A 26,800-nucleotide genomic window follows, 5' to 3' on the forward strand; every position below is an offset into this window, starting at 1 on the left:
GAAAGAAAGTTCCGAAAAAAACCAATGAGTTTTTCGGAATCGGAACTTATGTACAAAATATCTTATTATTATTCATTATTCATTTATTCATAAATCAATTTTACATTGTGTTTGAATTATGTTATAAATAACTTAAAACTACAAGAACAACAACAACAAACAAACATGCGGCTAATATTCAATTTAAAACATAAAAACACACAAAATTTATAAAATGGGAATGGGAATAGGGTATTTGACCACTAGTCAGATCAGTTTCTTTTTTCGAACTGTCAAAGCAATTTTGCTACTATGGAAATTACTTATATGAAACACTAGCATGTGACGTCACAATCAAAATTACCTACTCTTTATAGTTTTATACGGGTTTAAAAATAGAATTTGTATCTAAAAGTAACTGCTATCTACGTTTCTCTATGAATCTTCTGGTGCTTTATTTCATACATGGTGTAAAATAATTTATTTTGAATACAGTCAAATACCCTATTAGGAATTATAAACATAGGATGTCAAATTGTAAGTTTAGCCATTAATAACAAATGCATTATAATTTTAATTTTATATGTCAGAATTTCGTTCATTCTCAAATTCCTCTATTACGGAATAGTAGCACTTCTCTGGCAAGAAAGACTTCAACTTGTTTCTGAAAATGAGGCTATTCGTGTGTGACTTTAACTCAACAGGTAACTTATTAAATAGTCCAATAGCCTGGTAACCAGCCGCGTGCTTGACTACTTTAAGCTTGGCACTCCCGGTCTGAGGTAAATCTTTACGTCTGGAAGCTATACGTCTATCCCTCTGTTCTGTGGTTTCAATCAAGTGCAGATTTTTAACCAAGTCCGCGAGAACAATCACTATGTATAGGCTGGGAACAGTTAAGATTCTGAAGTCTAAAAAATAAGGTTTACATGGAGTCTCCTGTGGTACCCTTGCCATTATTCTAATAGCTCTTTTCTGCGCAATGAGAGCAGCCTGCACACTACATTATATTTGTAACTGTTTCCCCAAAGTTGGATACTATAACGCAATTTGGATTCGACCAGTGCATGGTAAACCATTTTAAGTTGAGTCTGACGCAACTCATCCCTAAGACTTCTGAGGGCATAGCATGCGCAGTTTACTGCGTTTACCACAGCGGATAATTCTGGCTTCCAGTTTAAATAGGAATCAATATACACCCCTAAAAATTTTGGCAGCCTCAACCTGCTCTATCATTTGATATTTACCAGTTGCTTTTCGGTTAAGGAAAACATCGTGAGGAAACCGGACTAATCCCAATAAGGCCTAGTTTCCCCTCTGGGTTGGAAGGTCAGATAGCAGTCGCTTTTGTAAAAACTAGTGTCTATGTCAAATCATGGGATTAGTTGTCAAGCGGACCCCAGGCTCCCATGAGCCGTGGCAAAATGTCGGGATAACGCAAGGAAGAAGAAGGAGTCAGTTAAAAGCTCACACGTATTAATTTAACCTTTTCTTCCTTCCAGATCCTAGTGAACGTGTGCCTACTAACGTCGGCCGATCGCGGCAGTCTGTTCCTGGCCAAAGGCACGCCGCCCAACCGCTATCTTCAAGCTAAGCTGTTCGACGTCACGAGAGACACAGGTACTTAACTTTCTCTCTCTCTCTCTTTTTCTCCCTCTCTCTCACTTTCTAGCGTTTATCTCTCTAGTGTTTTATGCTTAGGTCAGGGTCCGCTTTCCAAGATTGTTTCCGTTCCGCACAGTTTTCGGCGAACTCTTTTGTGAGGTCATCGCTTGCAATGACAGGCCAGCACCTCAACGGGTTTCAATTTATTTTATTATTATCTATCTGTCGCAGTCAGATCGTATAATCCGCCGTATTACATTACGGCTAGCCGAGAAACAGGGGCGTTTTGAAATGCGGCAGTTCAACGATTAGCCGGATTGAATGCGGCTGAATGAGAATCCGCCGGAATCATTCATTCATTCATTCATTAGTTCCCATTTTTCACACTCGTGGCGCTGCCTGACATAACAACAACAAACTATGAAAAACGCTGGGGTGTCCATCAAATCTGGAGCTCGTCGGACTTTTCAAAAAAAACATTTCCTGCGCAACTTAACTAGACGGAGCCCCGCGGGGCTCCTATTTCTGAGTGGTTTGCCCTTCGGGCATCTGAAGCTACCTAACGAACCTAACCTACGTAGATTGATTGATTGATTGAGACGTCCGTGAAAACATTACACTTTGGGGAAAAAAGCGTAGGTAGGTAAGTAGGTTAGGTTCGTTAGGTAGCTTCAGATGCCCGAAGGGCAAATCGCCCAGAATTAGGAGCCCCGCTTGACGGGGCTCCGTCTATTTAAGTTGTAAAGGTAATGTTTTGGAAAAGAAACACATGTAGTGTGGTGGGACCATGGTAAAAATAAATTAAATTGCAAACATTGTCAAACTTCGGTTACGTAGGCGACCGAAAGAACTGGTCACTCTACAATCTAAATAGTAGTACGATGCGGCTAAACGTAGGCCGCCTTATTGAAGAACGTATCGCAATGACAATCCGGCTAATCGTCGAACCGCCGCATTTCAAAACGCCCCTGTTTTAAAACGGCTAGCCGTAATGTAATACGGCGGATTATACGATCTGACTACGACATATCTATGCAGCTCTAATCACGTCACATTGTCGTTATGACTCTACAAAAAGTTATAAACCCTCGCGTTTTGTACACATATTTAATTACACAAACGAGTCTATACACCACACCACACACAGCTGACCACAACATACCTGACCACAGCTGGTGCAACTCCGCTGAAACGTCGGAGTTTAAGGTAAAAACAATGAAATTATATCGCGGCGGACCCCGTTTGTGTAATAATACCTATGTCTACAAAAAGTTTTCGGTGTAGTCAAAATGATTAAATGAAGAAAAACTCGGAATAAAACACATAAGTACTTAGATATAGGTATTTTGTGAATATCAAAAGCATTATCGTACGTAAATGCTCGTGAAAACCGCACAAAATTATCTAGCGCTTTCCGAGTTTAACGCAAATAGAGAGAAAAATGGAAAAGCAGATGGGTTTACGTAGTGATATTGAAAATCTGCAGATAAAATACCGTTGCATATAAATAAAGTGTAGACCGTGTGGATTTACATAATATGACGTAAACTGCATTTTCATACCATCGTCCACACTGTTAACTGTACATCGGTGGAACTTATGCCTTGTGTAATATGGTCCACCGATGTACAGATATGAGTGTTGCGTTTGTACGAGTCGCACTTGGAACTGACAAGGGCTGCTATTCTTGTAGCTTATCTAACGTTTAATTCAAATTCGAAATCATTTATTTACATACAATATATATACAGTGGTACTACTAAACGAAATTAATAACTAGCTTAAATCTAAAATAGGCCCTTGAGGCATTGTACCAAGGATGCTGGCGGCATTTCCTCGCTGTATCGCAATGCTGATACGTTGTGCGAGGTAGCCGCCAGCTCTTCGGTCACCAGTTACGTCAACCAGACGCTTCGCGATTTCTGCGAACAACTTATGCGCGCTGGGACCCCATGGACCTAGAGTTTCAACACCAAATGGTACAAAATGGTACTCTCTACCGAGGCTCTTATATTTGTTACGTTTTAGAATTCAAATTAATAAATAAACTCATGGATAAATTTAAAGGAACGCAATAAAAAAGGTTTTATTACTGGATACAGCATGTAAATTATATAATTAAACTTTTTTTTGACTTCCTCTAAATTTGTCCATGAGAGTAGTTATTTTTTACAAAGTTTACAAGTTATTGTTGAACTCATCGTGCTAATATTGATACCCGAGCAAGCGAAAGTTTCCAAAATTAAATTAAGTTGTATGCTATGTAGCTACGTAGGTAGCAGTCGGATGGCGGTTCGCTTTCGTAAAAACTAGTGCTTGCGCGCTCTTGGGAGTAGTTGTCAAGCGGACCCCAGGCTCCCATGAGCCGTGGCAAAAAGTCGGGATAACGCAAAGATAAAGGAGATATGATGACGATTACTGATTAGGTATAATGAAGCGAGTATATACTCGTACCTATTCGCATCGAAAGAGGAATATGAACTAAGGTGAGATGCTCGCTTGATCGGTTGCATATATTACCGTCGTTCACGATCGCGTTTACATAAACGACATCGGCAGATCTGATCTAGTCGTAATCTAGACATATAAATAGCTGAAGTACGGTACAGTTCTGCTTTATTTATAGAATTTGAAAAAAGTGCCAAATGCAACTATTTAGTTCTTGGCATTACATGACCCGGAAACACAGACCAACCCCTATAGACCGAGCTTATAGGACGACTCGCGGTCACCGCCCGTATGGTGTATAGGTCAAATATAAGATTGTTCGTGCGCCGCTCCGATCAGTTGCGGCCAAGGTTACGACCTGTTAGCAGTGTGCACGAGTCTAAGAAAATAAATCGTAAACTATTGAATTCATTGGGAAATCATGGGATATTGCAGCGTAAAATGGTGTGGCAAGTCATCTAAGACATCTACTTACGAAACAGATGGAATAACATCCCACAGGAAAGTCAAATTCATTATTTCATTGAATAATGTTTCTTGTCCGCGGGGTTCATTTTATACTGGTCAGTAAGCAGAGGCGAAGTATGTCCGTCCCTTTTCGTCAACTTGAAAATGCAATGCGCTATCCCTTTCCCTTTCGACTAGTGATGTGTCGATGATGGTTTTTCAGTTGCGGAAACTTCGTGCTTCGTCATACCGTATTGTACCATTTTAGACATAATATATAGGTAATATGTTGTGTAAGTTTTTTAGAATCCTCTAAGCCAGCGGAGCAGTTAGGCCGCATGTCACGAGATGGACCTGATGATGAACTTCAAAGAAGTGCGAGGGCACTCGGTGTTGGTTTGTGATAGACATATGTTGTATGGGTTTTTTAGAATCCTCTAGGTGAGCAGTTAGGTCTCATGTCACGAGATGGACCTGATGATGAACTCCAAAGAAGTGCGAGGGAACTAGGTGTTGGTTTGTGATAGACATATGTTGTATGAGTTTTTTAAAATCCTCTAGGTGAGCAGTTAGGTCTCATGTCACGAGATGGACCTGATGATGAACTTCAAAGAAGTGCGAGGGAACTCGGTGTTGGTTTGTGATAGACATATGTTGTATGGGTTTTTTAGAATCCTGTAGGTGAGCAGTTAGGTCTCATGTCACGAGATGGACCTGATGATGAACTTCAAATAAGTGCGAGAGAACTCGGAGTTGATTTGTAATAGGCATATGTTATTGGTCCATTTGAATATGTTTTCAATACAACCTTCTATGACCTTAATAAAACGGACAAAAGAAAATAATTGTATGAGATTTTGGCGACACTTTTTTCTCGTATCGAAAGAGATTGCGATTCTGAGTGGAAATAATATAAAAATTCTAAACTTTAAAATTCATGTTCTGGGTACTTTAAGCAGAAATGCCCTAATATGTTAAGTAAAAATTTCAGGTACATTGTTAAATTACTTAATGAAATATTAAATTAATCAATATAATTATTAAGTAAGTTTACTCTAAGTATACTAAATTGGTAACAATTTTACCACAATAAATTTCGGTATCACTGGTAGCAGTACCCACTACCTGTAATGAACATGTCCCATCCCTACGCGTGCACGTGTCAGCGCGCCATGTTTGAAACGACCAATCGCAACGCCGTGAGCACCCCTCCCGCACCTCACAGTTTGGTGATTTGCGTCGGGAACAAAATGGCCAATATTAGGTTTCTAGAGGCGGTGTTCTGTGCCCGGAAATAAGGATACGCTATATAAATATTATTATATTCTTTGGAATTTAAGATCTTTTTTGTATTAATCAAATTTTCGTTTTGCTTTTACGCGAAAAGTCACAAACGCGTGTAGCGCCAAAAATTCAAAGCCTATTTTTTTAATATTCAGTTTAATAGATTTTTCGTCCCATGCGTAACATAATTACAGATGTAGTGCATGATAAGGTTATTTATTAATAACAAACAAAATAAAAATGTTTAAAAAAAAACTAAACGTTAAAATTAAAACTAAAATATAACAAATCTTAAACTAAACTAATAAGTAAAAAATGCTCCCCAGGTCACCTTCATGCGTTATGGTGCCCAGAAGGCTGGCAGCGTTACCTTTTTGGATATCCAGGCTTATCCTCTGGCCGAGGTAGCTGCCAGCCCTCCGGTCACCTGAGGTTTCAATTATTGTTTTCCATCGTACTTTCTCGGAGACGTTCGTATTTGTCATGCTACTCCAATCAACCTCAGTACTTTTTGTACCGAGACTGACTGAAATAGCAATACACGTTTGTTTCCCTGAAAATACGATGGAAAATAATTATGCACTACATCTGTATGATTAATCATCTTCTTCCTCGCGTTGTCCCGGCATTTTGCCACGGCTCATGGGAGTCTGGGGTCCGCTTGGCAACTAATCCCAAGAATTGGCTTAGGCACTAGTTTTTACGAAAGCGACTGCCATCTGACCTTCCAATTAACCCAGAGGTTAAACTAGGCCGTATTGGGATAAGTCCGGTTTTCTCACGATGTTTTCCTTCACCGAAAAGCGACTGGTAAATATCAAATGATATTTCGTACATACGTTCCGAAAAACTCATTGGTACGAGCAGGGGTTCGAACCCGCGACCTCCAGATTGAAAGTCGCACGCTCTTACCGCTAGGCCACCAGCGCTCTTCTACATCTGTATACGATTATATTAGTAAATAAAATCGACGTATACACGTGCCACAGAAACCCGATAATAAAAACGTGCCAAAAAAGAACCAAAACACTTCCACCCCCACGTCAAGCTATGAAATAAGCGTTATGCTTGTTTGGTAAACAGGCTGAGTAATGGCGGCCGTGATGTATAAGTTCCGGGAATTGGATGAATCAAAACAGTGGTTTTGGTTCGCTAATTACCTGGGAGTTGTGGGCGGAAATGTGAAAATAAATGAATTAGGACACTGAACCACAGGATAAGTAATAGTACTACCGTACATAAAGGAAACTTCCTACAAAACCGAAGTTAGGCAGCGATTCAGGGACGAATCATGCTGTCCCTTTCTTATGTATGGTACTATCCCTTTCGGCTATTTAGTGTTGTCAAAATTCAGGGTATTATCTTATCTGTGGTCGTACACGCAAAGGGAGGTCAAGTTGTGCCAACCCAATTAATTGCTCGGCTCCAGGGCTCGGAACCGGTATTGAAATACCTGTTATTATCGTTCCAAAACCGTTATATTATTTCGTTATTAAAATTCGCAGGGAACGTTATAATACCGGTTACTCTTGGCTTTCGGAGAGTCTCGGTTAAACTCGTTGTCATACGTGAAAGAGTTAGCAATACTTACTCGTTCTATCTCGCTTCAATATTTTCAATTTAACCGGTTCATTTCGTTCCACAAAAACGGATATTAGGCATAAATCAGTATCTTAATAGAACAGTTCTTTAACCGGTAACCTCAAACGGAAACGAAATCCTTTTCGTTCCCAGGTGAATGAACGAAACCGGTTTGAAAAATAAAACGGTTTCCGAGCCGAGTCGGCTCGCTTGGCGCGACTCTTGTTTTAAGGACTCATACATGGTGGAGGTACTCAACAGGATGCAATGTAAGTCGAGTAAGTTGTGTGCATGCCCAGCTGGGCAAGTGCTTCGGCAGAGGGGTAATAGTGCGAATGCCGACTCCCTTCCCGGTGTTGCTGGAAGGTTGAAAGTGTCCAAACCCGCCATTTCCAAACTAATTTCCTAATTAGTTTGACAGCGCCGGTATCCGACGCTATCAATAAAGGGGCCCACTAATTAACAGTCCGCCGGACGGTATCGGCCTGTCAGTTAGAACAAAATTTTGACAGTTCCGAACAACTGACAGGCCGATACATTACGGCGGACTGTTAATCAGTGGGCCCCTTAAGCCATAAACTTGAACAATCGTCTCGTCGAAGGCGAACAATACGCTATTACAAATTTATTGCTGTAATTTGGTCAAGGGAGACCTCACACACTTTACACATACGTAGCTACTCAGGTGCTAAAAGGTATGTCCTCAAGAAGCTAATTCAAACTGACAATATGATATCAAAATGATATACATGGTGTGTCTGGCCATGGGGCTTTAAATCCAGGGCTTGATTTTACTCGCTAAACTAAGCTACTTTTACTATGGGAGCAACCCTCAAATCGGGGAAAAAATTTTGGCTTTTCCATAGAAAACGTCGACAAAAAGTAAAAAAAAAATCGGTATTTCGGGGTTGGTGCCATAGTAAAAGTAGCTCAGTTTAGCGAGTAGAATCGAGCCCTGGATTTAAAGCCCCATGGTTAGACACACACTGTATATAGTTGGTCAAACCAATTTGTCAGTCAGTAAGAACCAGGAAAACTATATATATACTCATCCTTTTATTTTGGGTGCTAGTACTAGTGTAAGACAAAGATAGTATGATTCTATCTGTCTATGATTGAAATGAGACAGTCCTTTGATAAACTATATCACATTGACATTCAACCAGAAATGTCACTTTAACGGGAGATTCTTGATTAATGAACTGATCAACGCGTAATTTTGAAACAAGCAAATTTGAACGAACTACGATGACGTTGACAGACGAACCCTGTTGTGCAACTCCGAAATTAGTAGAGTAAGACCAAGAGAAGTCTGCAGCGGATTTGATAGCCCACGCAGTGCAAGTGTCATTTATACATCATAATTTCATAGAAGTTTGACGTTTAAAATAACACGTGTACTGCGTGGGCTATCAAATCCGCTGCAGACTTTTCATGGACTGACTCTACCTAAAGTAAAAGTAGTAGAGTTGTAGATGTATGGGGCCCAATACATTCCACGACTCTTTTCTTTCCGCACAGACTCTACCTACTTATGTACGTTATTATAAAGTATTGGAAAGTCGTTCACTGATATACAATAGCAGATTTATTTTCACCCTCTCTCAACGGTTGATTTTAAATTAGGTCGCCCGTAACCCGTAAGTAGCCCATAAAAATCTAATCGTTTGACGTTTCTTTACGAGAGAACAACCCTATTTTCATTTACCACTTGTACGTACGTACGGTCAGTCTTAATTTGATGACCCATTTCAGTTTCAAGCAAATTTTGTTGTTTAATACTTAGGTAAGTATGCTATAAAATGTCCAATATACATTGAATCTGACTTACAGTCAGTCAGTTGTATTGAACTTGCTTCATTTCCTTTTTCACTTACTTCCTTTTAACAGCGTACTATTTACTAGAGATGCAACGGATAGTTGTTTGGCCGGATACCGGGTACCGGATATTCGGCCTGACCATCGGCCGAATATTTTGTATCCGGTCGCCGAATAGTCGGCCGCCGGAACTATACCTACATTTAGGTTTTTCAGGTGCGCATTGTGCAGGTTTTGATTTGACCTGTTTCGTAGTGAACGTTTGCGCGGACTTATTTCTAGGTTCGAATTGAGTGCGCGTGCAAGTGAGTGGAATGTTTAAATTGTTTTAAAAATAATAAACGAGTACGATTATGACCGTGAGTGTTTCTTATTCCAATCTTGTTTACTCCGAAATAAAGCAATGTTAGGTACTGTCCGGTATCCGGCCGGATGTTAAAATAATGGCCGGATCGGCCGGATACCGGATAGTAACCGAATATCCGACGCATCTCTACTATTTACTGGATTTTAAGGTTTTATTCCGTGTAGCAATAAAACGTTCGTAAAATAAAATAAAGGGTGCAAATAGTAGAAGAGCCGGCCGCAAAATTTTTAACCGACTTGATACCACGATGAAATGCACAATGGTTTCCCAGAAAAGTTATGCTAAGTCCGAATTCGATAGTCTGCCACGGCGGAACTTGCCGAAAGTACGAAAAAGAAGGCCACTTCCGGTGCGAAAAAAGGGGCTGATTTAACCCATCTGATACCGAGATAGTAGTTATGGCAGCAGTTAGAAATTTACATGTAGACACAGAAAAGCGAAGTCTGCCACTATTTTTTTTGCCGGAAGTGCTTGGCAGACGCTCTCAAAGGTGACCATCGGGACCCCTAAATTAACCCATCTGATACCACCATGAAACCAATGCCAGTCGGTAGGTATGAACTCTCATGTCAGGAATATATAAGTCTGCCAAGGCTTTTCCTGCCGAAACACCATGGCAGACGAGATTATGTAAGCAAGGTCGCCATCGGTTACCCTACACTAACCCATCTGATACCACCATGAAACCAATTCCATTCGGTAGGTATGAACCCCCATTTTAGGAATATATAAGTCTGCCAAGGTTTTTCCTGCCGAAACACCTTGGCAGACGAGATTATAAGCAAGATGACCATCGGTTACCGTACACTAACCCATCTGATACCGCCATGAAACCAATTCCAATCGGTAGGTATGAGCCCTCATTTCATGAATATATAAGTCTGCCAAGGCTTTTCCTGCCGAAACTCCTTGACAGACGAGATTATGTAAGCAACATCCGCATCCGTGGGACCGGTATACGTGATTACTGTAGGCTTATTTATTACTTTATGCTTTTACATATTTGTATATTATTATGTTATTAATGAAATATGTTTATAATTTATTAAACCTATACCTAATACATTGGGAATTCATTACCTGCTTACGGCAGTAGTAGGGAGTAGTGGGTGAGTTCTGGCTCACTTAGCCAGGCCAACAGTCCCTCCCCCTTTTTTTCCCTTGTTGAGGCCCTGCAACCTTACCTTGAACCCAACCGAATGTCATTGTAGCTCGAATCTAACCTAATCTATTTTTATTGCTTTTAGAAAATATTCTAATAACAATTATCTACTTTTGCAAAGTTAAATGTTGAATTCTTTATTTCGCAAAATGGAATTTTAATGTGACTATATTGTATGTAGTGATTGCAATCCGGATTATTCGAAGTTCAAAAATCCGGATTTCGGAGCGTTTGAAAATCCGTTTTAAAATTCGGATTTTGAAAAAAAAAACCGGTTTTTCGGATTTTTTCCCACCAGTACTAATTTGCTCAAAATTAATGCTAATGCGAAATAAAAAGCGGTGCACATGAAGCGGTAACGCGGGAGAGCTATTGCCAGCCGGGCATTGCGCGTCGCGCACTCGCTCGCACCTGTATGCTTGCCCCGCGTCCGCTTTTTTTATTGGCGTAGCAGCCCAAGTAACCAAATTTGGTACTATAAAAGTCCTGAGAACGTTTTGGAGCGTGCTAATTAGTGTTCATGATTAGCACTATAATGGTGTTGTAAACGTTTACAAAACCCCAGATAGGCCCTAGTTTTAGCACTGATTTATTCTATAAACATTACATAAAGGCTCTCACGGTGATAAATCAGCTCTATGGTTGAAATGTAAAAGTGAAAGAGAAACGCTCTTTAGTACTAAAATAGTGCTGTCTGCAACGTTTATGTCGCAATTTGGAATTATAAAAGTAACCAATGAAACATGTTTATAGTGCTATTTTGCACCGTAAACGATTCCAGTGATCTTTTTTATCATACTTGCGTCGTGGGTGCCTAAAATATTAAATAAGTTCATTCGCCATTGTTTCTTGAAGTGACATTTGTATTTAGGTAATAAAAAGGATGTACTAAAAAGCATTTGTGGACCGTTACTATGCCGGTACATTGTACATGCGAAAATAATTGTATCGATAGAATCATTATGCTGATTTCAAATTTGACAATGCGCTCTCATAATTTTCATGTTTTAATTAAATTAAAATTAATGAAATAAGGACTTGTTCCAACTGTGGCTGCTATAGTACACATAGGCTCCAGCCGTGCCGCTAATGTGCTATTATGGCAGAAAACAGCAGCCATTTTTTAAGTTACGATTTAAGTTATTTAGCAACGTACCAGGTAACTTTTATGGTACTATAGAAAAACTTTCATGACTTTTAACAACTCTTTTATCAACTTTTGAGAACTCTTCTAGCCTTATAGCGATGTTAAGAGAGCTTTTAAAAAGCTAAAACGTTACGTAATGGTCGTGCAAAGTCCTTTTATAGTGCAGATTGATCCTCTAATAGTGTTTATCTACACACATATCATAAACCCTCTATGATGCCTTCAAAATCCGTAAATAATGGCCCACATTACGATTACCTGTTTTTTACAGCAAATTTCTTATCTGTGAAAATGTGGTAATAGCTTCATTAATATATCAAAATCGATTTGGTAATGCATTCAAATTTCGAACATCTCTGAAAAAAAAAATGCAATTTGATTTGACCCCTATTCTAATATCAGTCGAGATGACGCTTTATTCGAAATGAAATGACAAATGCATACGATATTGACAAATATCGCATGTTAGTTGGTATCGAACGATATGGCAATCGACCCCGACTCTAGTTTGTCTCTGAATTAAAAAAAAACTACGGATGTGTGACGTGCGCGAAAAAAGTTTTAATTTGCCTCCATTTGACGTACAGTTAATACAGTTTATCTTTTAATTAGTTTGTAAGTAAAAAATAATGTTTTGTTGTTTTTAAAGTAACTATAACAAAAGTTTCATGTAAAATGTGCGATAAAGATATTTCGGAGAGGCCACCTCATATCCGCGAGTTCCGCCAGAGAACAAAGTGCCCCAATGTCGGCTGTAATATAAGGTTAGTGAATACATCATAGAAAGTTTATAATATGTGTGTAGATAAAGCAGTGTATGTAACTGTACATAATTAGGCATTAAAATACTCGTGTGATCTTTTTATGAAACTCATTTCATTCGTTTCATAAACCCACACTCGTATTTTAATGCCTTTCATTATGTAGCAGTCACATAAACTACTATTACGATACTGCTACAATACTAGTACTATAAAAGTTACTTTGACGCATTATTAGTGCAAAATAGGTACATAAAAGCATCAGTAAAGTCGTCTATAGTATTAAATAGTACCATAATCGCTTTTTGCATATCTATTACAGTGCAGCACTTTAAAGATTCTTTTGTATGATCGTTTTAAGAGAAAAATTACTTAAAAGGTCTTTAATCTTATAGAAACAAAACGCTTTGTTAAAAACCTTTATAGTACAAGCAGTCACAATGGTTATCATTATAGGCCTACTATATCACTGTTTGGTGATAAAATGCCTTAGTTATAGAACCTTTTGTTACTTGGGAGTGTACGTATGTATTTTGTTTTTATTATTTTTTTAAGATTTTGTTATTGGCGTAGCAGTGTACGCATTCTGTTTTATTATTTTTAATAAAAACAATTTAATTTGATTGTTTGTTTCACTTTGCCTTTATGCCACATATTCCTTTTTTAAAATCCGGATTGAATCCGAACTTCGGATTTCGGTCAAACCAAAATCCGAAAATCCGGATTTGAAAAATGTTCACGGATTTGCAATCGCTAATTGTATGTGCAATCTACTTAGAAACTGGGTTTAGAAATATAAAAACACACATTTTATATAGGATAATAAGTTTATTCAAGTAATATTCTGAACATATGAGATATAGTAACATCATTACTTATTCTGTGTACAGTGGAGAAAATATGCAAGTTGACATTTTTCGTTTTAAAATAAAGATAAACTAAACAGTATTTGCCACAAACCGATGTTAAAAAACTTTGCAGTTGTTGGTTGGCATAATACCATCTCTTACAATTTCTCTTCATTAACATTTTATGATACCTTCCTGTTTTTATTTACTTAATTTAATTTTTTACTTTTTATGTGATCGGTACTTCATTTATTTTAGATTTTGGGCTAATATTAGTTTGTTAACCGACTTCCAAATCTCAAAGAAGGAGGTTATCAATTCGGTTGTATGTTTTTTTTATTTTTTATTTTTTTTTATGTTTGTTACTCTATATCTCCGTCATTCCTGGACCGATTTTGAAAATTAGTTTTTTGATTGTATGTATATGCATACAGATTGGTTCCGTTTTTGTCAAAACCCAGTTCTGATGATGGGATCCATGAGGAATCGAGGGAACTCCTCAAATTTTAAACGCATACATATAGTGATTTTTGGGTTTTTATCATCAAATTAAGCATACACATTCAAAAAAGTGACATTTGATGAAGTGCAACTGCTGATGATGATCAGAACGGAACTCTTCAACGACGCATAGTTCACGTTTGGCGATTTGTCGTCTTCGTTATGTTTGTTAAGCAAGTCAAGGTGGTTACGTCGCGCTCGGCCGGGAAGCATCCGTTAAAAGTGTGTGCGTAGTGAATAAATTATTAAAATTTAAATATGTCGAAAGCTACTGTGGAAGCTTTAGAAAAAGTAATAAAAAAGTTTTTGGAGCCAATTGAAGCCAAAATTGGGTGTATTTTGACGGACATTAAACGACTAGAAGGAAAAATATGCAACTTCGAAGTGACTCAGCAACAGTGCAAAAAGTGTAATCCGCAAGCTGCAAGCGATTCTCCACCTAGTGAATCGACGGCGCCGAAGACACGCGTAGAAAATCCCGCGGCAGTGTTTGAGCGCAGACCTAAACGTCACCCAGCAGCGCTACCCGCCAAAGTCGCCGTTTGCGAAACGAGACGCATCTCTTTGCCTGCGAAAATAAACAAAATTGGTGAAACTTCAATGCCAAAACACAAAAATGACACTTTACCTAATGATGTAGTCCCCACGACGTCAAGAATCAATGACGCAATATCCAATAATATTGCTAAACGAGCCGACGACGACGACGATAATAATAATATGACATGGCAAACTGCAACTTATGTTAAGGGCCGCATGAGACAGAGATCACCGCGAGTTGCAGTCACGGGCACCGGACCTGAAGACTGCGAACTAAAAACCACCGAGCGCGTAAGAAAAATACATGCGTGTTTCTTCAAGTCCGACACCACTCCAGAAGCCATTCTGTCATATATCTCTAAAAAGACTGGTAGGACCGACTGTACAGTCGATAGGTTGCAACTAAAACACCAATACTATGCATCATTTGCGTTAACAGTCCCACAGAGTAGTTTTGAAAAGCTCATGTCCGCCGAAAACTGGCCGTCCGGTATAGAGGTAAGCGAGTGGTTTCGCGGAGGCGCCGGGCGTGCCGGGCGCGCTCACCCTCCGCGCCGCCGCTCCCGCCCAGCACGCCAGGGCTCCGCCGGGGCCGTCGACGACCTACGATCAACACGGAGCAGCCACACAAGCTACTCTGATAGCTTGTCATCAAAACATTAGGGGCTTAAATGGAAAAACTAGGCATTTAGAAGTATTGTTGTGTGACGAACTAACTTGTGATGTACTAATTCTCACCGAGCACTTTCTTCATAATAACGAAATACAATCTGTAACACTAAATAACTACGACCTTATGTCTTACTACTGTAGACCCACAATTGAACGCGGCGGTAGCTGCATTTACGTAAAGTCAAACATCAGGGCTATAAGCAGACCGGATTACTGCGACCTATCTCGCGAACAGATATTTGACACCTGCGCAATATACCTGGTAGATGATGATATCCTCGTCGTAGGAATTTATCACTCAAACCTCACTAGTAATTCAGAGTACTTAAAACTGTTCGAAGGCCTGTTGACAAAAATAAATAACGACAACATGACAGCAATTATAATGGGAGATATCAATATCGACCTCTGCAATAACACTTCTATAAAACGGCAGTTGCTAGACATCTTATTGGCACATGGTTTCACTCAGTACATCCAGGACATCACCAGGCGGGATGGCGAAAGTGCGACTCTGCTAGATCATGCGTACTCAAACATTCGTCACGGGCGAGTGTCCGCGGTCTGTGTAAACACTAATCTAAGCGACCACACGGCGCAGCGCATCGCTGCGCCCCGCTCCCCTCGACACCAGACACCGGTACTGATAAGGAAACGAGTATTTAGCAACAAAAACACAGCGTCTTTTGTCAATGCGCTCGAATCGATAGACTGGTATGAGATAGTTAATGAATACCACGACGACTGTAAACTATTCGCAACTAAAGTTATTAATATAATGAGCTATTTGCTTGATATACACATTCCTATTAAAAACATAACCCTACACGCTAAAAGTTGTCCCTGGATAGATTCCGAAATTATAGATCTAAAACTATTAGCATTCGATTTTATAAATCTTTCAAATAAATACCCCACCAATCTGTCCTTAACCGATTCTTCAAATAAAATTCTAAATTTATACAACCTTAAACTCAAAGCTAAACGTACAGTTTACTTTAACAACTTAATTAGCAATAACACAAACAAAAGCAGAGCAATGTGGAACGCTATTAACACCGAGCTGGGACGGAACCCTCGTGAGCGAGTTGACTACACGGACCTGCTGGTGGACTGCGCCGGCAACCCGTACGCCACGAAACAGCTCGCGGTGGACGCGCTCAACCGCGAGTTCGTCACGGCCGCCGCCGTGTGCGGCGCGCCCTCCGCCGACCGCGCCATCTCCATCACCACCTTATCACACGAGCGCGCCGCCATCGACTGCTCAATAAGGCTCAAACCTTTCACACCAGACGAAGTCGTTCAGATCTTTAGAACATCTATAGCACCAAAAAACAGTACTGACGTGTACGGCTTATCCGCCAATCTGCTCAGGCAAGCCAGCCCAGCGATCTCCTATGCTTTGTCTCAGCTATTTAACTGCTGCATGAGAGTAGGTGTGTACCCGGAGAGCTTTAAAAAGGTCAAGATAAGCCCACTGTATAAAGGTAAAGGCCAGAAGTCAGCTATTAAATCTTACCGTCCCATATCTCTAGTCCCATGCCCAAGTAAGTGTCTCGAAGTAGGATTAAATAAAAGACTACTTGATTTCTGGTCCCCTAGGAATGTATTCACTGACAGTCAATATGCCTACCGCCAGGGTCGATCTACCACCGACCTGGTGCGAGACGTGGTGCGCTGCGTTATGCTGGATCGCGAAGCGGGACACAGCGTGGCGGTGATCTGCTGCGACCTGTCTCGCGCTTTCGACACGGCGGATCACGCCCTCGTTGCCGACAAACTCGCCCACTATGGCATACGAGGACCGGCTTCCCGACTATTACTGTCATTCATGAACGAGAGAGCCCAAATCGTTGTCGGTGATGGCGGGAAAGTCAAGTCCTCAGAATTAAAAAACCTAATGGGTGTCCCGCAGGGGTCGTGCCTCTCCAACACATTGTTCAGTATTCTGCTAAACGACTTACCGAAAACCATAAAAGGCGCTCAAATTTTTATGTACGCCGACGACGTAACGGCGGTAGTAAGCACGACATCTGGACGGGAGTTGGAGAGAGCACTAAATAACGTAATGAATCAGCTGCACGAGTGGTTCCGAACAAACGGTTTGGCACTTAATAAGGAAAAGACGTCCTTCATGACGATCAAACTGAACGGCCACGCCAGCTCACCCCTGAGAGTGTGTGCGGGCGGTGCCCCTATACAGCAGGTGACCTGCACACGTCTCCTCGGGTTTCAGCTGGACAACGCTTTAACATGGGAAGCGCATATCGACGAGCTGTGCGGCAAGCTGGGGCGCGCGTGCTTCGCGCTGCGGAGGCTTACGCTCACCGCCGGAAGACCTGCGGTACGAGAGTGCTACTTTGCCACAGTGCACTCGCTTCTGACATACGGCGTGGAACTGTGGGGCCGCGCAGCTGACTGGAAACGCGTGTTCGCCATGCAAAAAAGAGCTGTCCGCGCTATGGCCAGCAAGGCAGCGGATGCCCCCGCACGTGACCTCTTTCGGGACATTAAGATCCTTCCCCTCCCATGTCTGTTCATACATCAGATTGCGGTGTTCACGCGAGAAAATATTGCCAGGTTTAAATGTAAAGGTACTAACGACAGGTACAGCCTCCGCAGTAACAGACATAAAAATAGGCTGGTAGTCGAAACACACCGACTCGCCAAATCAGCGAAATTGATCCATATTGTGGGACCTAGCGTGTATAATCGCTTGCCTGATAGTATAAGAAAAGCAGCTACCACCGCGGGCTTTAAGAATAAATTAAAAATGTGGCTCGAGACTCACGTATTTTATAGTTATGAAGAATTCTTTAACCTACCTATTCTAATATAAGCCAAAGTGTTGCGAATATGTATTGATGTATAAATTATGTATAATACCAAACATGGTAATATCTGACATGTAACTATTGTTATTAATAAATTATTTCATTTCATTTCATTTCATTTCATTTCATTTCATTTCATTTCATTTCATGTCAAGTTTTTAAGCCACATTTTTGTCAAGCTCGAGTTCTGATGATGGGATCCATGAGGAATCGAGGGAACTCCTCAAATCTTAAAGGCATGCGTATAGACATTTTTGTATTTTCATTAGAAAATCAAGGATTTTCATTAAAAACTGGCGCATTTGATGAAGTGGAACTGCTGATGATGACCAGAACAGAACTCTTCAACCACGCATAGTTCACGTTTGGCGATTTTTCCTCTTCGTTATGTTTGTTAAGCAAGTCAAGTTTTAAAGCCACATTTTTGTCAAGCTCGAGTTCTAATGATGGGATCCATAAGGAATCGAGGGAACTCCTCAAATATTAAAGGCATAAGTATAGATGTTTTTTGTATTTTCATCATAAAATCAAGCATTTACATTAAAAACTGTCGCATTTGATGAAGTGGAACTGCTGATGATGACCAGAACAAAACTCTTCAACGACGCATAGTACACGTTTGGTGATTTCTAATTTCGATTTTGACTTGGACTGCGACCCGGACTCGGACCCAGAACCGGACTCATACCCGGATCCGGTTCGGACCCGGACTCGGACCCGGACTTGGAATCGAACTCGGACCCGGACTCGGACTCGGACACGGACTCGGACTAGGACCCGGACTCGGACTCGGACCCGGACTCGGAACCGGACTCGGAACCGGACTCGGACTCGGACCCGGACACGGACTCGGACACGGATTCGGACCCGGACTCGGACTCAGACTCGGACCCGGACTCGGACCCGGACCTTGACCCGGAAAACCACTATAATATATATTATATTATAATTATTATTATTACACGTAAATTTGTTCACGAAGAAACCGTGTACCGACTCTTCATGCCATTATATTTTTAATTTGCTGTTATTCTCTACAAATCGACACTAAAAGTATCAAAATATCAAAATATGGAGTTCCGTTTGAGAAAGAAGCAAAACAATTTTGTCTTTGACAGTAATTGAATTATTGTGTGATTTTGAAAGCTAGACAATTCAAAATTTATATTTTTACTCACAAAGACAACACAGAAATTCAATCTCAAATGTAAACCTTCGAACAATTTCCATACATTGACGACATCACTCAAAATTCTTCTTCAAGTCAGATGCCCGCTGGGGCTGCACCGGAGCACACGTATAATTCTTCAAATAAAAATGACAGCTTGATTTGACATTAAATCATATACGCACACGAGAAAGTATACCAGTAGATAAATTGTATTTCAAAAAATAGGGTACATAAATATCAGCTCGCGTCTCCTTTAAATTTGATTTGCTGTTATTTACGGGTCATAATGGTTGAAAACCTCAGTAAACTATCTTAAAACAATACGATTACAGTCGAATTTAAGTATTATGTTCCTTCAAATCAAAACTCGCTTAAAATGAAAAAAGTTTAAAGACTCATCCTTTACTGATTGGGATTAATTTTCATTTTGCGTCATTTTAAAAACGTATTTGACTTCTGTACGTCAATTAATTTTGATGACAATTGTAATCTTTGTAATATATTATAGAACTTTTATCTTAAAATATTGCCTATTAACAGGAAGCGTTATGTAATTCGTATAAGTAATACCTGAAAGTCTTGTACCTAGATCTGTAATACCATGGATTGCGACGAATAAATGATTATGATTATGCCGTTCGTTCCGTCTATATGTATAATGCGTGTACGTGCTGTTCTCTGAAAATCTTCAAGAAAAAATAACGGCTAGACCAGCACGAAGTACTAGCGAGTTTTTGCGGCTTTGGAGACCGAGATAAAGCTTACAGGCCAATACCGCTGTGGCCTGGTTATTGTTATGTATACCTATGTATCGAATGTTTTTAAAAAAAATTTACTATAAAAAGCAATGTTTTATTTCGATTAGGTCTACATTTTGTGCATATTGTATATCTGAAGTATTTTCGTACTAAACTTGAAACTTTCGTTGAAACTAAATAAAATAATTATTCCTAATATACAGTCACCTGCAATTTATGTTACACAACACACACCGAAGGCCGCAAAAATATCTGACACGATCTTATTTGTAGAACCATAAGAGCATGTCATATATTTTTGCGGCCTTCGAAGAGTAGGTACCGGTCATTATCACCAACTTTGCCCGCATTTAAAAAAAACACGAATTTCTCAAAAAAAAAAACAAATCGTAATTACTTTTTTTGCTCAGCACGTCCATTGTGATCAAACGCATCAGTTTATTTGAAGAAAAAATATTTTTATCGTGTTTTTACCCATTTTTTTGCGTTTTAGAGGGTGGGCAAAGATATCCGGAGTTTTCGCCAACATTGCCCACGTCAATTTGGTATTCAAATACAGCTCGTATGATGATGATGTCTAAGGATCACTGGTTTTGGGCAATCCTACCATTCCCTGTTAATAACTTAGCGATAAGTGTAAAAACTTTTAAATAAATTTGCTGGGCAATGTTGCCTACCCGTTTTTGCTCATTTCCATATAAGGCTCGCCTAAGCATTTTACAAAGGCTAGGGTTGTCACTTTTGAGAAAATCTGTTACAATAGTTTAATAGCCAAAAATATGATTTTTGCTGTGTTTTTCATTAGTTAACGGGATAAAACATCTAAGTAAAGGATAATAAGACAAATTAAATACAGTATATATTTATAAACTTACTTTAGTGTACAAACATAACCTTATTTTACATGCGAAGTTGGGTAAATTAGATGAAAGTGACAACCCTAATCCGTTTTTGGTGGTGGGCAATGTTGGTATGGATGCCAAATCACCGGATTACTTTGCCCACCGCTAAAACTCGCTAAAAATTACAAATTAAAGATATCTTATTGATACTGTTTTAACACCCCCTGGCACTGATTAAAATAACCGACTTGGTTTCACATTACATCTCAAAACTTTTTGAAGTGAAAATTTCTTTAGCGGCGTGTAATAGTGCCCTTGCGGCCTATTTGCTGAATAAATGTTGAAGTTTGAAGTTTGCATGCCAAGTTTCGTGCTTTCTGCCGGATGGGACAGGATTTAGGATGGGTCAGACCAGGACCGCATTTTTGCAGGTTCATCTTTTATTAGCCAGACTCTACCTCCATACTAAATCGAGCTAAGGAGTCGCACTATAAAGAAATATTGAACATTTTCTTTCAAGTTGATATACAGGGTGTCCATGCATTAGGGTATTTATATTCAATATTCAATAATTTATTCATAAAATCAATACAATTTTACACGTCAATGGTATTTAGAACCAGTATACAAAGTATCATAACAAATTACGATTTTTTTACTTTGGAGCAACCTGTATGTGTTAGTAGCTCCTGAGGTAATAAATAGTATGACTAGATTTTGCCCTGTGCGCGGGGCCCGAGGGCCCCGCGGTCTTCTTGTAGTTTGTTGTTGGTGCTGTTGTTTTTGTTGTAGTAGTAGTAGTAGTAGTAGTAGTTTGTTTTCCAAAGGGAAAAAGAAATAAAGTTGTACTTTTGCTAGGACGAAAAGATCCGCGTGAAAGCACTACATTCCCGCAGCTCGGCCTGGCCTCGCGTGCTTGGGAACTCGTAAGGGACGCTCCGGGCCTTCGGCCCTACGCGGAGCTCGGCCTTCGTCCTTCGCTGGGTTTCGAAGCTCAGCGTCGGGCCTTCGGCCCGCCGCTTCGCTTATTAAAACAGTTGGGAGGGTTGGTTTGGCTTCGGGGCTTAAGCGGGAAGTTGGAGCTTAAACACGACCCAATAGGAAAAGTGTCTTAGACAAGCGAAACGGCGGGCCGAAGGCCGAAGGCCGTAGGCCAACTTCCCCCTCTCGTGTGACGCTTCGGGCCTTCGGCCCTACGCGGAGCTCGGCCTTCGGCCTTCGCGAGCCTCGACGCTTCGCCGTCGGGCCTTCGGCCCGCCGGCTTCGCTTATCAAGACAGTTGACTTTGTAGAACGCTTGGGGGAACTGCATTCACGCAGCTCGGCCTTCGGCCTCGCGTTTTGGGAGTCGGGGTGGAGGCTCCGGGCCTTCGGCCCTCCGCCGGGGTCGGCCTTCGGCCTCCCGGCCTGAAGCTCGCCCTTCGGGCTCGCTTAACACACTTTTTGTATAGGATTTTGCTTTGTTCGTCATTCCCGCAGCTCGGCCTTCGGCCTCGCCCAAAATTACTGGGGGCGGGGCACGCTTGGATATTCGGGGTGAAGCTCCGGGCCTGACGGCCCTACGCGGGGTCGGCCTTCGGCCTCCCGGCCTGAAGCTCGCCCTTCGGGCTCGCTTAACCTACTTGGAAATTTGAATTTTGCCCTTGTCGCCCGCCATTTTGGATTTTTCCAAAAATTTTTTTTACATGGTAATGCTGGGCCCCCTAGCTCGCCGCATGCCAAATCTCAGCGCACTCAGACCAACTTGAAAAATTAAAAAAAAATGTCGGCCATTTTGAAATTTTTTAAATGCAGTTTGATTTGTTTCGGGGCCCTCTATGACATTTGGTCGAGCACCCCCCACCTACCTCGCACCGTTTAAAAGTTGCCATACAAAATTAAAATGACCATTATTTCCGCCATCTTGGATTTTTTACAAAAATTTTTTTTTTCATAGGAATCTAGAGGCTTCTATCTCTCGCCATGCCAAATCTCAGCGCGCTCGGACCAACTTGAAAAAAAAAAAAAAAAGTCGGCCCGTTTGAAAATTTTTAAATGCAGTTTATTTTGTCTCGGGGCCCTCTATGACATTTGTTCGAGCACCCCCCACCTATCTCGCACCGTTTAAAAGTTGCCATACAAAATAAAAGGGGCCATTTTTTCCGCCATCTTGGATTTTTTCGAAATTTTTTTTCCCATACGAATCTAGAGGACCCCGAGATTCCGTGACCAAAATTTCAGCGCGCTAGGACAAACTTGAAAAAATTAAATAAAAAAGTCAGCCATTTTGAAAAAAAATGGCGGCGTCAAAAACTGCCAGGGTCCCTCTATGACATTTGGTCGAGCACCCCCCACCTACCTCCCACCGTTTGGCCGGGCCGTCGAACATTTTTCTGACCGGAAGCGGTAGGCCAAAAGTCGGAATTTTCTGAAGTCACGAGACCGCCCTCTATACGACCGTACCAAAGTCTAACACCCCACGAACCTCCTTCTGGGAGAACAATCATGTCAATTAATCAGTCGTGTTGCAGCTTTAAATAAGATTAATTATTAATTATTAAATTATTAAATTAAATTAAATTAATTAAAACTTTCTTCGACCGTTTTGATTATCTTTTTTATTTATGACATTAATAAGATTCTGACTTTTGACAAATGTCATCATTGCCGCACATTTTCAAACAAATTGTCAAAAGCACTGCCAATGATTAATACAGTATGTTTCTTTTTGTTGTCGATTATTGGAATTAACTTTTGTTTGATAATTTAATGTTTTATCTTTTGTTCTAATTAAAAAGAAATTACCGTTAGAGCATTTCTGAGAAGTAACCCTATGTGGGATTTCAGGGTTTGTCCAATGGCTAAGGTCACCCTGTATTTAAAAACGTAAACGTTAAAGTTTTTGGGATATATGTATAGTAGACTATTTATACTCCACATTGATACCATAAGAAGTTAATAAAACTGCCTGAAAGTTAGAGAGGACTATGGAGGAGATTACTGTTTACTAGCTTTTGACTTAACTCCTGGCCCCTGTTTCACCAACGTGACAGGTGCGACGAATTGTAAAATCACTGTTGCTGACGTCACAGGCATCCATGAACTACGGTTACCGCTTACCATCGGGCGGGCCGTATTCCTGTTTGCCACCATCATTGCATTATTAAAAAAAAACTTTATGATATCGGAAAAAAAACAGATATTTCTCTTGCTAAGTTTATGACAATTGTCACAGAAACACTGCAATTGTCACGAAATTCCGACATATAACTCATTACCTGTCAAGAATTACCTACAATTCTTCTAGATCTTTGACAATTGTCAGAAACTTCACAGGAGAAATATCTGTTTTTTCCGATATAATAAAGTTTTTTTTTAATAATACAATGATGGTGGCAAACAGGAATACGGCCCGCCCGATGGTAAGTGGTAATCGTAGCCCATGGATGCCTGTGACGTCAGCGATAGTGATTTTACAATTCGTCGCACCTGTCACCGATGTGAAATTGGGGCCTGGCCTCTATTTCACTACGGTGGCAGGTGCGACACTTGTCGACATCACAGTTGGTACTGACGTTACAGGCCTCCATAGGCTACGGTAACCGCTTACCATCAGACGGGCAGTGTGCTTGTTTGCCACCAACATGTTAATAAAATAAAAACTCCATTATATCGCCAAATACTAAGTACTGTAACAATACTAATTCTCACGACGCGCGGGCTCGAATACTTTCTCGCTCGCACAGTACTGCGTCACACCAGCCAGCCACCGAGGAGCACCGAGCGCGCACGACGATCGCCGACCGGACCGAATAAAAGCCGCAGTCCGCGCCGCATTAGATCATTCAGCTAGCGACTGCCTTAGCGATAGGTACACCTCTGTCCTTTGGCGAGTCTCAATGGGTCGGGAGTTCGATAGCCCCAATTGTAGGGTAGGTGGGAGTTTCACTCAAACGCCAATGTCAACGATACTTTTATTGACTATGGAAACTTATACATATAGGTGCATACATTTATGGGTTCATACAAAACTGGTTACTTCCTATCTACGTAATATCGAATAACAGACGGCAAGGTTGAGCACGCCTGCTACCGATGCAAATTGCCAAGGGACAGTCGGGAACCTATCGCCAAGGCACTAGCTAAACCTAAGGAGGTCAGGGAGAAGACTGCAAGTGGCTATCGAACTCCCGACCCATTGAGACTCGCCAAAGGACAGAGGTGTACCTATCGCTAAGGCAGTCGCTAGCTGAATGATCTAATGCGGCGCGGACTGCGGCTTTTATTCGGTCCGGTCGGCGATCGTCGTGCGCGCTCGGTGCTCCTCGGTGGCTGGCTGGTGTGACGCAGTACTGTGCGAGCGAGAAAGTATTCGAGCCCGCGCGTCGTGAGAATTAGTATTGTTACATTCTCCCCCTCTGGTACTCGGTAACGTCCCGTGAGAGTACCAGGATCTAGATTGTTATAGTACTTATTTTGCGAAGCTAATGACAATTGTCACAAGAAACACGACAATTGTCGGTAATTCTTGACAGCAAATGAGTTCTGTGTAACACTATATGAGTAAAATGAATATAGGCGTGGAATCGAATGTATTTGCAGCCAACAAAATGCCAATGTTTGTTCAGCTACCTGTTCACCTGTTTAAATTGCTTATTATCAATTTAGATCCGGATTTTAAACCTGGCTGACATCGGATAGCCATTTATATTGATGTCAATGGTGTTGGTGAATATTTTAATTCATTCGGGCGAAAACCGGAAGGTTGGTTGGGTATCATAAAATGTTCATGGAGAGAAATTGTAAAGGCCCCAGTACACAATGGGCCATTGCCGGCCACTCCAAGGGACGCAGCCATGCGGTAGAATGAGATAGCAATATCATTTGCTCCCTCTAACGCATAAATGCGTCCCTTGGAATGGCCGGCGATGGCCCATTGTGTACTGGGGCCTTAAGATATGGTATTGTAATCAACAACTGCTAAGTTTTTTTTTACATCGGTTTGTGGCAAATACTGTTTAGTTTATCTTTATTTTAAAACGAAAAATGTCAACTTGCATGTTTTCTCCACTGTACACAGAATAAGTAATGATGTTACTATATCTCATATGTTCAGAATATTACTTGAATAAACTTATTATCCTATATAAAATGTGTGTTTTTATATTTCTAAACCCAGTTTCTAAGTAGATTGCACATACATTATAGTCACATTAAAATTCCATTTTGCGAAATAAAGAATTCAACATTTAACTTTGCAAAAGTAGATAATTGTTATTAGAATATTTTCTAAAAGCAATAAAAATAGATTAGGTTAGATTCGAGCTACAATGACATTAGGTTGGGTTCAAGGTAAGGTTGCAGGGCCTCAACAAGGGAAAAAAAGGGGGAGGGACTGTTGGCCTGGCTAAGTGAGCCAGAACTCACCCACTACTCCCTACTACTGCCGTAAGCAGGTAATGAATTCCCAATGTATTAGGTATAGGTTTAATAAATTATAAATATATTTCATTAATAACATAATAATATACAAATATGTAAAAGCATAAAGTAATAAATAAGCCTACAGTAATCACGTATACCGGTCCCACGGATGCGGATGTTGCTTACATAATCTCGTCTGTCAAGGAGTTTCGGCAGGAAAGGCCTTGGCAGACTTAAAAATTTCCGAAATGAGGGTTCATACCTACCGACTGGAATTGGTTTCATGGAGGTATCAGATGGGTTAATGTAGGGTAACTGATGTACACCTTGCTAACATAATCTCGTCTGCCAAGGTGTTTCGGCAGGAAAAGCCTTGGCAGACTTATATATTCATGAAATGAGGGTTCATACCTACCGACTGGAGTTGGTTTCATGGCGGTATCAGATGGGTTAGTGTACGGTAACCGATGGTCATCTTGCTTATAATCTCGTCTGCCAAGGTGTTTCGGCAGGAAAAACCTTGGCAGACTTATATATTCCTAAAATGGGGGTTCATACCTACCGAATGGAATTGGTTTCATGGTGGTATCAGATGGGTTAGTGTAGGGTAACCGATGGCGACCTTGCTTACAT

At 40.7% G+C, this 26,800-nt stretch overlaps 1 protein-coding gene across 2 annotated transcripts in view; it reads left to right on the forward strand.

Moving 5' to 3' along the window:
* The window catches only part of LOC134801012 (cGMP-specific 3',5'-cyclic phosphodiesterase-like), a 195,549-nt gene that overhangs the window by 144,406 nt on the left and 24,343 nt on the right, over positions 1–26,800 (forward strand). For both annotated transcript variants that reach the window (XR_010145621.1, XM_063773511.1), the window contains one exon: positions 1,482–1,599. Coding sequence is in view for 1 of the 2 variants with exons in the window: in XM_063773511.1 (XP_063629581.1) it covers positions 1,482–1,599 (118 nt within the window). In the remaining variant the exon portion in view is untranslated. The remainder of the gene's footprint in view (positions 1–1,481; positions 1,600–26,800) is intronic.

The sequence above is a fragment of the Cydia splendana genome, chromosome 21 (genome assembly GCF_910591565.1).
Source record: "Cydia splendana chromosome 21, ilCydSple1.2, whole genome shotgun sequence".
NCBI classification, from domain to species: Eukaryota; Metazoa; Arthropoda; class Insecta; order Lepidoptera; family Tortricidae; genus Cydia; species Cydia splendana.